Source organism: Venturia canescens, chromosome 8 (genome assembly GCF_019457755.1).
Source record: "Venturia canescens isolate UGA chromosome 8, ASM1945775v1, whole genome shotgun sequence".
NCBI lineage: Eukaryota > Metazoa > Arthropoda > Insecta > Hymenoptera > Ichneumonidae > Venturia > Venturia canescens.
In genome coordinates this window covers 12,214,766-12,228,900 of record NC_057428.1, presented here as the reverse complement: position 1 = coordinate 12,228,900, position 14,135 = coordinate 12,214,766, and the positions used below count along the sequence as shown (strand labels likewise).

General features: G+C 39.4%; 1 protein-coding gene across 8 annotated transcripts in view; it reads right to left on the bottom strand.

Annotated features, from left to right (window-relative positions):
- Sap47 (Synapse-associated protein 47kD) overlaps positions 1–14,135 on the bottom strand; it is a 35,256-nt gene that overhangs the window by 15,782 nt on the left and 5,339 nt on the right. For 5 of the 8 annotated variants that reach the window (XM_043425575.1, XM_043425576.1, XM_043425581.1 and 2 more), the window contains 4 exons: positions 10,366–10,599; positions 10,054–10,142; positions 6,268–6,389; positions 1,240–1,251 (listed from right to left, as the gene is read on the bottom strand). In XM_043425575.1, coding sequence (XP_043281510.1) covers positions 1,240–1,251; positions 6,268–6,389; positions 10,054–10,142; positions 10,366–10,599 — 457 coding nt within the window. The remainder of the gene's footprint in view (positions 1–1,239; positions 1,252–6,267; positions 6,390–10,053; positions 10,143–10,365; positions 10,600–14,135) is intronic. The other 3 variants (XM_043425579.1, XM_043425577.1, XM_043425583.1) reach the window with 3 other exon arrangements.

Here is a 14,135-nt window from a genome sequence, read left to right as displayed (position 1 = left end):
ATGAGCACTCGTATAACCTCACATTCGCTTATTTCAGCATTTTGTTTCTTCTTGGCTTGGCCCATTTCTGTCAGAGTTTTCTGTCTTTTTATTAACACTTTTTCTTAATCCACTTCCCTTTGTGCTCTCTAATGAAATTTTTTACATGAAAAACTACGGTATTTTCGCCGGGGACGAATGAAATTTGGGGTTCAGTCAGTGATGGATCCCCGATTAATTAATGGGTAATTTCATTCGTCGAAAGAAAAGTTAAAAAAATGTATTTAAATCGTTCAAATTTACTGTTTTGAGCGGAAGTTCTTGTCGGAAATTCTCGATCGGCATAAATAATATTTTCGTTACAAATAAGTGAGCAGGACAAAGGAGGGAACTGTCAAAAATATTTGAACCTTAATAACTTTGTGAGAAACGATTTGAAAGTATATTTTTTCCCTGTTTCGTATCAATTTTACGTTGAATTATTCCGAGAAATGTGCTATTAGGTTCAGCGGAGGGAATTCGGACGCGTGTAGCGGTCAATTAGCGGAAAATTCGGCGAGTAAACGGATTGGAAAAAGTCAAAATGTTCAGTGAAATGAAATCCGATAAAATGGGTCAACCCCGTTGAAAAAGGTGGAAACGTGGATTCGTATTATGGGACGTGCACTCGAGCATTCGATGTTTTTTGAATTTTTTTTTTTTCCAGTTCACTGTTCGTAACAAATCAAGTTTATGGAGGCTGAAAAATGACATAAGTTTCTGGGAAGATATTGCGGGACGTTTATGAGACAAAAATGTGAGTTAACAATTTTTTGTCGAAGGTCAACTTTTATGCTGCTGTAATCAGTAGGAAAGTTGGAAATTCGATGTCGCGATAAAAGAAAAACTTGCGGCGAGGTAACGCTGGAATTGACGAAGTAAAAAAAAAAACAGTTTGCTCACTCAACGAAAAAGCATCGCACGTAGAATAAATAAAGCTGATTAATGAGAGAAAATTTAGGAAAAATAGACACCGAAAAAACAAAGCAAAGAGATATTTTGAGTTCAGAGCAAAAAGCAGGTAATTATATCACCTTTTTTGTCATGGACAAAAAAAATCGTGCTTCCATCCGAATTTGACATTACCTGAGTATTCACTTTTTTCTATATTCCTGAAATTATTTCGTAGCGTAAACACACTGAGAGAAAAAAAAGAGGAGAGGAGAGAGAGCGAGAATAAAAGCAGCAAACCCCATGCATAAATTGTGACTTCAACTTTACCTGATTGTTAACCTTTTTTGTTTGAATGCCATGGAAATATGTGTGGGAGGGTGTAAAGGCCCGTGTCAGACATGAAAGGAAATGGAGTCGTCCAGTTAATTTAAAAAAATATCTAACTAGAGCATTAAATAATATTCGCTCGAATTTCTGTAACGAATATCGCTGAACTTGACAGCGATGAATTTACAAAAGTTGATTGAAAAATCGTTCGGATCTCATTTTTCGTTTGAATGCGCCACGTTTTCGATTTTCACTTAATTCGTCAAGTGATTATTCAATCTCGTTGGAAAAATTTCGTTCCCAAGCATGAGCAATTTCCCAGTTCGACAAAAGTTTCTCGTGCTTTTAGGGATGTTCGGAGTCGCTCGAATTTAGTGGCTTTTCGAGGAAAATTAAATTGTGTTAACCAAAGTGCACCGTTTCGCAGAGAGTTGCGCCCACTATTGTTCGTCTCCCTGTTTTCAACTGCTGGAAAATAATCAAAGTACAGAGGCTACGCCGGTTTGGGCGAGTGTCCCATTACCCAGTGTTGCATGGACGATCAGGTTGGTACTGCGAAATCTCGTAACATTGGACGGTCAAAGTGGGAACGATTCATTTGCAATTCTCTATTAAAATTCGTGAATTCAATGAAAGAGGCGACGTTTCGAAATCATCTTGAGTGTAAACACATTTTATTGGAAATTCAAATTCTGTTGGGAAATAAATTCGAAAAGAGGATGAGAGTAAACATTTTTTAGAATCCTTAACGATTTTCACTTCTCGTGCCACTGGAAAATGTGAACCCTCGTAAGAATTCAGCCTCGCGTCAACGGATGAAAATAAATAAATGAGAGAAATGTGTGAACTCCAAGTGGCCCGTTGACTACGAGGAAAGAGAAAAACTCACTGGAAGAATGAATCGTTGAAAATGTCGCGTGGAAAGATTGCGATCAATGACGAGAAAAAAACCGTTCATAAAAAAAAGCATTCATAAAGTGTGTACGTGTATAAATAACGCCGCACGAAAGCTCGAAAAGCGTCGTCGCGGGCTCGCATCGACCCCGGGATGCCGAGGCGTATTAACGACTCGGTTGGAAATCGTGAACAACGACGAAGCTGTCCGATAACAAGCTGCGTTGATAAATACTCAAATGGTACGCAACTCGTGCAGATTGGAAAAATGGGGATTCATAAAAATAGGTGAATGCGTCGAGTTGATTGTTTCCTTGTTTTCTCTCCTCCGTTCGCTCTCTCATTCTGTTTGCTTTTGTCTTTCGCCCTCATATTGGTTCACGCAACAAAAAAGAAAATTATGTCGATGTGCCGAGCCCCAAACAAATTGATTTACCGCTCGTTCGAGCCGCGCCCCGAAACACGGAATTCGATAAACGCGACCACCCTCGTGCATTCTCGGTGATGGGGTTGCCCCTGAAAACTCGTTGACAATTAAGCGCGAAGCCTCGATTCGCTTCGATACACATTTTCTCATCGATTTTTCATGTCATCGTCGACAATTTTCGCCGAATTCTCTACTGTTGGACGCAAAGAGGATGATTTTTCAGCCTCGTTTTCAGAGCTCACGTACGAGGGAGAAAAATTATCAAAAAAGTAACCTTTTTGCTTTGTTTCGTCGCTCAAATAAGAGTATAATATGAACCTTCGTTTATATGAACATTCCTAAAGATTTTTCCACATTTTTAGACATTGAAAACTTTCGGTTTTGCCCTCCGTGTCAAATGAACGAAAATAAAACATTTCTACGTACGAATAACATTTTTCTCACTCCTTGGAACGTTGAATTACTCGACGAAACGAATTGCTGCATGAGTTATTTTTTTCACAGCTTTGCTATCATGTTCTCCCAAAATAGTGTAGTTGGATTTGAATCATTTGTAAATTGCCTTTAAGGAGACGGACTAATTGTTCGGCAATAATGTTTTTCTGCATTCTTCATTCGACGGTTTTGAATATTTTGTAGTTTATTTGTCGAGATGCGATTCAATATACTGGCATAGAAGGTGAGAAACGAGAGAATCGTTAGACCCGTTAAAGTTCAAGGCTTTGCCGATCGATTCATCACCACGGGGAGAGAGAAAGAGAGCGCTAGAGCTCCAGAGTGAGAGAGACGGATTATTTAGCTCGAGTGTGGGTGCACCAGTGACCGTGAGCCAGACTCTGCTTTTATTTGTGATCGAAGAGCTTTTTCCCCTCCCTTTTCTCTGGCTCTCTCAACCGTCTCTCCATTTGTCGATACAGATTGCGTTTCATCTGACGAGTAATATTCCAGACGAAGTTCACTCGCACTTGCAGATTTGCACTTTGAGAAAAAAATTTCGAAATATTCTCGTGTCACTCCCATGTTCGGTTCGAGGATTTGGCTTTCTCGAAATTTCCAAGAGCTTGAGATATTCGACAATCGAAAATTAAAGAACACTGAAACAAATCAAAAAGGTTTATTCACCGAAAAATGTGCATTCGGACACAAAAAAATGATGGGAGTGCGGAAGACGAGGTTGAAGAATTAGAAACTTTGTTCTGAGTATTTTGGAGTGTACTTTCGAAGGCCGAAATTCAGCGACGAAGTTCAAACAGAAACTCGGATCTCTTGATGAAGCTCCCCCACGTTGTTCAACAAGATTTTCAATTCATTTGCTCACTGTTTCAATGGCCGATGGAAGCAGAGTCAGAAATAACTACGTAAGCAAAACAAAAGACTCAATTTCGATGATATTCATGATCCAATTACTCCAATGACAGAAATTGCACGCTACGCTTGCTTAATAATCATTGGTCGTTATCCCAGGCTCGATGAATTCGAAACTGAAGTGTCGTTCCAAGAAAAACAACGAACTGAGCATCGAAACAACCGGAAATCGTCGGGCCATGAATCAAATATTCAAAATCACCGATTTTCGCTCCGGAGAATCATAAAAATTTCTCCAATTTCAATTTAGTTGGAAATCGTATGAAAGAAATTCTGAGTTTCGAAAAAAAGAGTTCAAAATATTTTGTCTTGAAAAACATAAAAAAAAAACTAAAAATTCGTACTAAAGAACAAAAAAGTGACTTCACTAGACTTCAAAAATCAACAAATGTTTGCTCAAAAAAATGTTGCGAGTTCTCACAATACGAATCCGTTTCCACGGAAGTGAAATGAAAAATCGTAAGTTTGAAGAAAAAGGGCGACGAAAATTTGATTCAGTCTCAAGAGATTGCGCTCCGTTATCGTTGTATTTATTGGTCTTTTAGGCAAGAGCATCGGTCAGAGGGAATAGTTTCCGCTTTAGCAATTTAGATGATGATTCGTGGTGTATTTTATGTGTGTGTGTATGCGCTCCCACGTCTCTGTTGACGCCTGTTGGGGAATGTATTCGTGTTAGAAAGCAGAGAGGAAGAACAAGATAGATTTATATACATGTATACGAAAAGAGCATGGGCGAAGAGCGAAAGGGGGTTGTGGTAGAGTTCGGATCAATACGAACTGCCCCTATTCTTCACCCGAACGTGTGCACCAACCGCCTGCCGTTTAAAACAGTTCTTCACCACGCTGCAGCTTTTTCTCGTGTGTGCGCGTGTGTGTGGTGACTCGATTTTTTGTTCGACCTTTTTCTTTCTGTTGTACGTCGGTGAGTGATCATTGTTGGCAATAATTTGGGAGCCTGCTTCAAGATGAAACGGTCGAAAAATCGAGACGATTTTTCGTCCTTATCGTTTCTTTTACTTCGATCCGAAAACCGGGGGCTTGTCTAGCTTTAGTCCTTAATTTTCTGGCTCGTCCAGCCGCAATTTTTGCCTCAAAATGACGCTGAAGTTTCCAACGTTGGAGTCCAACGAAATGATCGAAAAAAACTCTCCAATAATTCCAGTAATTCTCCTATTTTGTTCCCTGCCAAATTTGCGATTCGTAGTTTTTCAAGCTGCACCAACGATTCGTGAAATAAAAAATTGGTGAATTACAAACGTTTTTTTCGTTCATTTCGTTGGACTCGAACGTTGGAAACTTCAGCGTTGTGCCTCAAATGATTCAATGGATTTTGGATCCTTTGGCGAATTTGAGAGCCGGGAAGAATGATTTGGATGGGTCTTTTGGCGAAGGGAACTGCACGGGTTTTTTCTCTGTGTAGGGGATTTCGAACTTGATGCTTTTGAATCTCGGCTCGTGCGAAGAGGACTCGATCCCGTCTGCAAAGTCGACTGCACCGCGAGAGGCAAACTCTTCGTCGAACGTTAAAGCTCCGATAACGGAGGCCTCACGATACACGTGACAGCGAGCTAATCAATAGAGAAGTTCCTCCACGAGCAAACTAATGAGGAGACCCGTTTGGTAGAGAAACTTTCGAAGCTTTACAATATCCTGTTAACCGATCGTTCTCACTTGTATAATTTACGGAATTCATGAAGTTGAACTTTCATTTTGTGCTTATACACGGACTCGTGCGATTTCAATGAACTAATGCCAAATCCTGGAAAATCTGAAGCAGAAACTTTCTTTCCAATCTGTTGGTGATAAAATTCACAAATAATGTCAAACATTTTTTCCCAAAAATTCTGAAATTGATTCACGTGAAGTCAGATCTTTGTCATCATTCAAATTGGGCTGCGTACTTTTTCTCAGATTTTTACCTTTTCACAGTTAAAGTTTGAAGAATTATTAAAAAAAAAACTGTTTCACGGAATTTCAAAAATCATTGCGTCGATTTTTACTGGAGGAGTTGCAATTTCTTGTGTTAGTGTGCTCCAATATTTCGAAAGATTCAGTTTTACGAAGCCGAGAGAAACATCGCGAAAAAGAACTTTTTCAACGCTCTATTTCAGGCTTTTCTACGGTAGAAGTTATTATGAAATCTTTGTGTCGTCGAGAATGAGATTTCTCTTGGGACTTCAAAGGAAGTGCGAATATTCGTCCTGCTCCGCGTGAATGAAAATCTTATTTTTTTTTCTTTAATTACATTCTGTTAATTAGTTGAAAAACTTTAATCGACTGGAGTTGAAAATAATTGTAACAAGAAAAAAACTTTGTAGATTCAAATGGTCCGGGATACTCACGTTTTCCTCGACAGTTTTCTTGATCTTTGCACTCGCTTCGACTACGCTCTTGCCAGCTTTGTTGACCGCGCTGTACAGAAAACCACCGAGAGATTTTGCTCCTGCAAGAGCTTTCGTCGACACTGTGGGAATAAAAGGGGAATTTCATTATTTTTTAGACAGATGAGGAGCATAAAAAATTTACAAAAACGACTTTACGATAAAAGATGTTCAATTTCTTAATTATAATTGAAATTAAAAAAAAAATGCACATGAGGAAAAGAGAAATCGAACAAAATAGTGACTAAATCGAATCTATTTTTGTCTACCGAAGTCTTCTGGTGATTTCAAACACATTGCACCTTGAAAAAATTGTCGAGTTTTCATGGATGGTAACTTGGGACTCGTCGATCTCGAGGAAGCCTCGAGTGACCTAGTCGTCGAGTGTCGAATTGTTCGCAGTAGCATTTTAACCAAATGCACTTTTACATTCAATTGAGTCTTCTATAAAAACTCGAGTCTGCCAGTTTCGGTTTGCTAAACGAGTTCCTTAATTAATCGAGACTTCAGCAAGTGAATTTCTATGAGTCCAAAAACTAATTAAATCGGTCAAGAGCTAAAAATTCAATGAGAAAAAAAACTTAGCAACGAACAATGAAATTATTCGAAAAACATCTACCGATGAAAAAAACGTTTCTCTTGAAAAATTGAAGTGGAAGTAATTTTAGAGTTCGTCGTTATGGAAAATTGCACACGAAATGAGAGGAAGAAAGAAAAGAAGAAGAAAAATGGAAAAGGAAAAGAATCTTTTCGGAGTATCGTTGATCGGGTTATGCACGAATAAAAGTACGGAAGACTGATGGTGCTATCTTTATCGGAGAACGTGTTCTCGTCGCTCGTAAAAGTCTCGCACTGCGTTAACGAGGAATGAGATGTAGGCAAGTATAAAAAGAGACTGCAGCGAGAGAAAAAAGGGACGAGCAAGGAAGAAATGATCGAGGAGACACGAAAATAGCGTCGATAAAATCCGGCAGGCCGTAGGTTTCTCGAGTGCGGAGAGCGCTCAGTCTTGCCACGGATGATCAATAACCAAGGCGTCAGATAAAGCCTGAATTTCAAGTCGCAAAATCCAACGAAGTGTCATTTACGAAAGTTCCGGATGATCTCATTGCTATCGAGCGAGCAGCCGAAACGGTTAGAGATAGGAAAAAAATGTATGGGACCAATTTTGTAGAGAAGACAATTTCCTTAAAAAAAGTCTTGAACGGTTTTTCTCTACTTGCAATAATTGGGTCTCGGAAACGTACGCGAGTGAAAGATTTCGAACGACAATTTCGCGCCTCTTCTCAAGACGAAACCACTGTAGATAGAAAAAAGTCTCCGGGGACTTTCTTCTAGGAAATTTTACGCTCTGCTAGATTGGTCCTATACATCTTCCCTCTATCTCCAACCGTTTGGACACTATGAGCCATAAAAGCACCCAGGCTCGTAAAATCGTCAATTACAAAGCCATCAGAACAAGATCTAATAGGAAAAAAAGACTGCTCGTCGTTCCAGCTTGTAATTTCGTCCAGATTTGAAGTTTACTGTTGTAGTGATTATCCGTGGAGGGACACCCCGTATATCTGTATATTTGTATATACATGTACAGCGAAGTTGGGAGGTATTGATCCGTAAGAGGATGTGAGAGAGCAACCCCTGACGCGGAGGACGTTCTCTCATCGACTGCGGAGATTCCTTCTCTCGAAATTATGTCTCTCTCCCCCGTTCGTCCCATTTCTTCTTTCTTTTCACCCGAAGATATTCCTGACTCACTGAACCAATGAGCGATACTCGAACGCCTCTGCGATTTTTCATTTTTCGCACGCGTTCCCTTGTCATCCCTCTTCTTTCATTAATTCCTTGGCCCTCCATCGTTATCCGAGGGACATGAATTCGTCAAGCTTTCGTTCATCCAACGCGGACATTCTCATTTTTGTCACTCGGAGCGTCTCCGGCATCGATCTTCGGTGACGAAACGACTCGAGGATGTTTCCTGCATTTTCATCCCCTTGCCATCTTCTCAAAACAAAATCCATCGACTTTTCTACATTGTGTCAAATACTCCGCATACTTTTCACTGAAATAATATTAATGACAAACTTTTTATTCGACATTATTACGTAGATGGATTTCAAATTGGAATAAATTTCAAGGATATTCATCCTCGTCGTTCCAACACTGTAGAACGGGCTGGAATTTTTATCTGCGAATTCTCATGAAATTGAACGATCGGAGAGGTTCCAAAATTTTCTAAAACTTCTCCAAAGACTGAAAAGTTTTTTCAAAATTTTCTAAATGCCGTGCATTTTCAAGGACCAAAGTTTGATTTCCTTTTTACGAAATTCTTCAATAAATTAGAATTTTTTTAAGAGATTTTGCGACACTATTCCGAAGACTGAGATCTGCTGTTTTGGAGACTTTTTTCAAGTGAATTGAGAACCAAATTCTCGAGAATACTATCAACAAAAAAAGTATATTTGTAGCACCGATTATCTTGTGAGGAAACAAATATCTCCTCCCCAAGATATGAAAGAGCTTTTCGCTGTTAAGGAATCGAATATTTCGAGAATTTCGGTAAAAAGAAAATAGTGAAATGGTCGTACGCTGCATAAATATGGAGGCGTCCGGTAAGCCGATCCGTGCTTTCCAATATTTCTCGGAATAATTTTCTCCCTGGAATCCAACCTGTGATATCGGAGGATGTTCAATAACTTGTGAGAAAGAAAACTCCAGGGGTTCGGTCGTCGAGGATCCTCGTCGAGAGACATCTCCGATTTCACTTCGGATCCGCCTCGCATAATGCTTTGGTTTTTCAGTTGCTCGGATTCTTGAATTTATTCGACCCGGAAGCAGATGCGGATAAACGACAAAATAGACATTCCTTCGATTCAAAGAGTTTCTCGAAGTTACAAATGGTGGTGTTTGATTGAAGAACGAAGAGTGGAAAAAATTTGGAAAGCCTCGTGCAGCCAACGATTGGAAGCGTTGCGATGACAGAAAACGTCTCGCGGATCGCTCCTCGAGCACGATCTCATTTTTTATTCTACGAAATCCTAAATTGTCGAATCTTCCGATTTCCTGTCGATAATTCATTGATTATTCTCTTCCGTCGTTTCATTCGAGTTATTTCCTGCAAAGAAAAGAGCTCGCATCGATCTTACAATTTTTGCTGTTCATGCAACGTGCACCGTGATAAATGCCTCTTATTTATTCAGTCAACAAAGATATTGGTGCTTTAAAGTATCAAATTGGTGCTCTTGAAAAATGAACGAATTTAAAAGCCTCTCAGGAAGCTTTATCCTCGCCAGGACCTATCGCTACTCGCAGCCCTAAAACAATATGCAATGGCGAGATAAATATTTCTGGCTCATGTGGGCGTGCGTTAAATTGTATTTAAAAAAAAAAATTAAGAAAAGGTTTTAGCTAAGCGAGAACACGTGTGGCCCTTTTTGCGTGAAAAAGTGGAAAAATTGGCGTCTCGATCCAGGCTCGACACGAGCTCCGATTGAAAGTGCAGTTACTTGATAAAAGCTTGGAAAAATATGAAAAAAATGTACGAATAAAATAGAAGAAGAGAATGGAAGAAAAAGGTAATTTGAAAATGACCTCAACCGACCCGAGGTCCCAGACCCAAAACTCCTTCACTATTTCTCATACCCAAAAAATACTGTGCCGAAGAGTAAAAATAATAGATTTGCAGAAAGTCAAAAAAAGGTACTTGACACTCGTCGTCGGAGGGAATAAAAACGAGGAAAATTCGCTTACCACCACCGGCGAAGTGCTGAGCTCCGTCTTTGTCGTCGATCGGCGTACCTTCGAGGCTGGCAGGACCGCTGTCAGCACCGCTGGTCGCACTGTCAATTGGAAGGAATAAAAATCAATGAAGATCTCTTCCGATCGCGAATCGATTCGCGATCTAAACTAATTTTCGATCGTATTTTGGGAGAAGGAAGGGCACAGATGGAATGTTTTTTTTCTTCTGTTTTTCGTTTGTTTGTCGTACGTTACTGAGGCCGGAGAGAAAGTGGAATGAAAATGATTTTTTGACAGTAGCGTGTAGTTATAGAACCCACATACCCTGCAACCCACCTGCTTGCGTCATCGTCTTTTACGTTATCGGGGCCTGAGCCCTGGACAGTATCCCGCGACGCAAATGCGTCGTTTGTCTCACCGGTCATCTGTGGATCACCCGTTTCGGGGGTTTGTTCGGCTGCGCCACGTCCCAGTCCCGGTATGCCGCCGCTCAGCCACCCAGTCATTTGGGACTTGACACCTGCCAGCATCTCCAGCTTGCTTCCGGTTTTCGTGGGACTGAAAAAAAGGAAATAATGAAGGCAAGGCTCTCGACGATTAATCTGGGGACGGGGCAAGTCGTTCGGTGTGCGATGGAGGGGTGAAAAGTTGTCGCGACCAAGGCACCGCTGGCTCGGATCTTCGGCATCTTTCGAAATTTACTTGTATTTTCGACGATTCGGTTGCACGTGCCGCTGAACGGAACCGAAACGTCATTTGGCCTCGAATATTCCGGAAAAACGTTTCCGGCCATTGGAAATCTTTCAGAGCCAAAATTGCTTTGAATTTTCATTCACAAATCGTCCCACTTCGCTCTCTATTCAAGAGGGAAGAAGGACGACGTTGCCTCAATTTTGGGAAATTAAACTCTGTCAAATAATTTCAACGAGATTTTCGCTGCCCCGCCGAACGATGCGAATCCAGCGATCAATCCCAGTTACTCTCGGGATCTAAAACTAAACTAAGAATTTTCATATTTGCGGAAAAAACGAGCTTGAGAAAAGGAGCTGGAAGTAAAGCTAAAATTGTTTGAAACGCGAGGAGGTAAATTTTCAAAGCATGGCGGTTTTTTCTAACAGCAGCACTACATTCCCAAATACACCAAATTCCGAAACCGCCGAAAGCACGACGGTGCTACCAATTATTCAGGGTTTTCCACATTTTCCGTTTAAATCGTTCAGGTGTCGCAGCCGGATTTTTTGGGGTTTTTTCGCGATTTTTTTGCAGCGAGGAAAAAAGGCACAGACTTTTGAAATGTTGAAGATTCATTTGTTAGTATTTCAACTATACAATAGAATTTTTTACTTCTGATATCTCGCGTAGATTCCGAAGTTTCTTCTCCACAATTCCGGGGACTTGGCTCATTTGAGATCAAAAGCCCAAAGAGCATTTTGACTTGTAAAGCAGTGACTATCGCTTGCACTAAAACCATGCAGAAATTAAAAAAGACTAAAGGATTTTTGGGCTTCGAAACATCTCCGAAAATTGAAATTTTACATTTTTTTTTTCTCCCCGCAAAAAAATTGCGAAAAAGCCCCAAAAAATCCGGCTGCCACACGGGGCGAGACCCCCTCAAAATAAAAGACGAAAATTGTAATCGTCACTTGAGCAGTGAGAAAGCAGTGCGAGCGAAAAATTATAGTCGAATTCAAATTCATGAAATTCCTGCCAGGAGAATCGATAAAACTAATAAACAACGGAAAACATGAGTTTAGGTATTACTTTCTAAGCTACGTGTTTCGATCCATCGTGAAATATGAGACGAACGGAAGTGCGGTGGAAGCATGATTTACCGTGGTATTTATTCGTGGTATATAAATTACAAACTACGTTGTATTTTACGTGCTTTCCACTTTATTGTGGGGAGCACACACACACGCACGCACACAGACACACATACACACACACACACACACGCCCGTGTTGACAGCTCGGAGCAGAAAGCTTTCTGGTCATGCTCCGGCGCCAATGACGCTGTTAATTACCTGGCGACGTTTTCTAAACAAGCTTTATGCGAAGCTCTTGCAAGCTGCTCGTTTTCTTTTCTCCTATACGGTTAATTTATTTGAAAGTGCGCGTACATTCACCCGTCCTTCATTTATGGGCTGATTCAATTAAATTTGTCATCCTTTACGATAGAAAACAATGAAATATCGCTGGGCTCAAGGAAGATTTTGCGTTACTTGTGATTCAAAAAAGCAACTGAACTTTCTTGCTCTCTTGATGATAAAAAAAAACGATTAAAATTTATTCTCGCAATTATTAAAATTTTGTCAAACTTATTTGTTATGATTGATAAATTTTGAATATTATGATAGCGGTTTAAATACTTTCGTAGTAAAATCGTCAAGCAAAGTGTGACAACAGCCATCTTCTATTTACATGCATATCTATATTTTAAACCAACTGGCTCATGGGATTGTCGAAACTTGCGCTGTTTATGCCGTTATTAGTCGTCAACCTCAAAAAGTGTTTTTTCTTTTTTCATTCCCAAGTTATTTTCAACGTTAAGAGCACGGATCAGTCGACTAATCTCACTTGGAATTTTTGAAATCGAAATTCTTTGACACAGTTTGACTGATTAAAAAAAGGCTCCGTCAGCCTACGCAGAACGATGGCAAAATCGACTGACCTTTTTTGATCGGTCAAACTGTGCCAAAGAATTTCGACTTCGAAATTTTGAAAAGGAAATTTGTCCACATCGTTCGTCTGATCGAAAAAATAAAAATGTCATCGGATTTTTGCGATCGTGCTGCGTACGATGACATTTTTATTATTTTAATCGGACGAACGATGTTAAAGAGCTTCAATTTCAAAAATTCGAGGTGTGATTACCGACTGATCCATCATCTTAATAAGGGTTTTTAAGACATCATTGGTCTCTAAAAACGTTCTACTTCCTTATTCTCGTTTTTGGCTCTTCAAAGTTGGGAGGATCCTATTACATTAAATTCAAATAATCGCACAGGGAGTGTACCTGTCATGAGAGCCCTTAAAAAAATGTGATTTTTGTTCATTGATTTCTCAATAACTAGACGGTAGATCCTCCAATAATTCCGGGAATAGACGGATGGTGTATATTTCTAGCATATTTCAAAATGTCAAGTCTTAAAATTGGAATTTTCGATTTCCAATATATATATAGATTCGCATTAACTTCCTTAATGAGATCATGCCCACCACACGAGCGTTGAACAACTGAATTTTTTGTCATGATAAGGGATTGGTGCTATTATGTTCTCTCAAAATTTATAGATTTAAAAATTAACATAACTAATCAATTAATCCGTTGTAATTATCAATTATATAAAATAATATCATTATTAGTAAAAATTTGACTAGTTAACTCTTTTATTTGGCAACTTTGTTGTTGGTGGAGAGATATATCTACCTTGCCAACGGTAAACTGATGGCTTGTCACTCACATATGACACGACGCTGAAGTTTCCAACGTTGGAGTTCAACGAAATGAACGAAAAAAACGTATTTAATTCACCAATTTTTTATTTCACGAATCGTTGGTGCAGTTTGAAAAACTACGAATCGCAAATTTGGCAGGGAACAAAATAGGAGAATTACTGGAATTATTTAAGAGTTTTTTTCGATCATTTCGTTGGACTCCAACGTTGGAAACTTCAGCGTCATCATATGACTTGATACACATAACCAACAATTTATTTGAATTTGAGGTTACCTCATTATTTGTCATTACAAATATTTTTTTTATCACAATATTTGTATAAATATGAAGAAAAAACATCTTTCTATTAATTATACCGAGAAAGTATACACGCCTGTACAGTACCGATACACTAATGTAAGCACGTCACAACTAAACACGATGTACGTCGAGTTGCCGATGTCGTACCGAACCTAGTATTCAACGACTCATCGTGAGCGATAATCGTAGTTAATTTATGATTTCATTCTTAAAGTTTCGGTGACCTGACATTTTTATAACGCCATTAACAAGATAAATAAATGTTCAACGAATACGAATATGATTTAATTTTTTTTTTCCAGCATTTACGATCCCTTAAAATTATGCTGTGTAA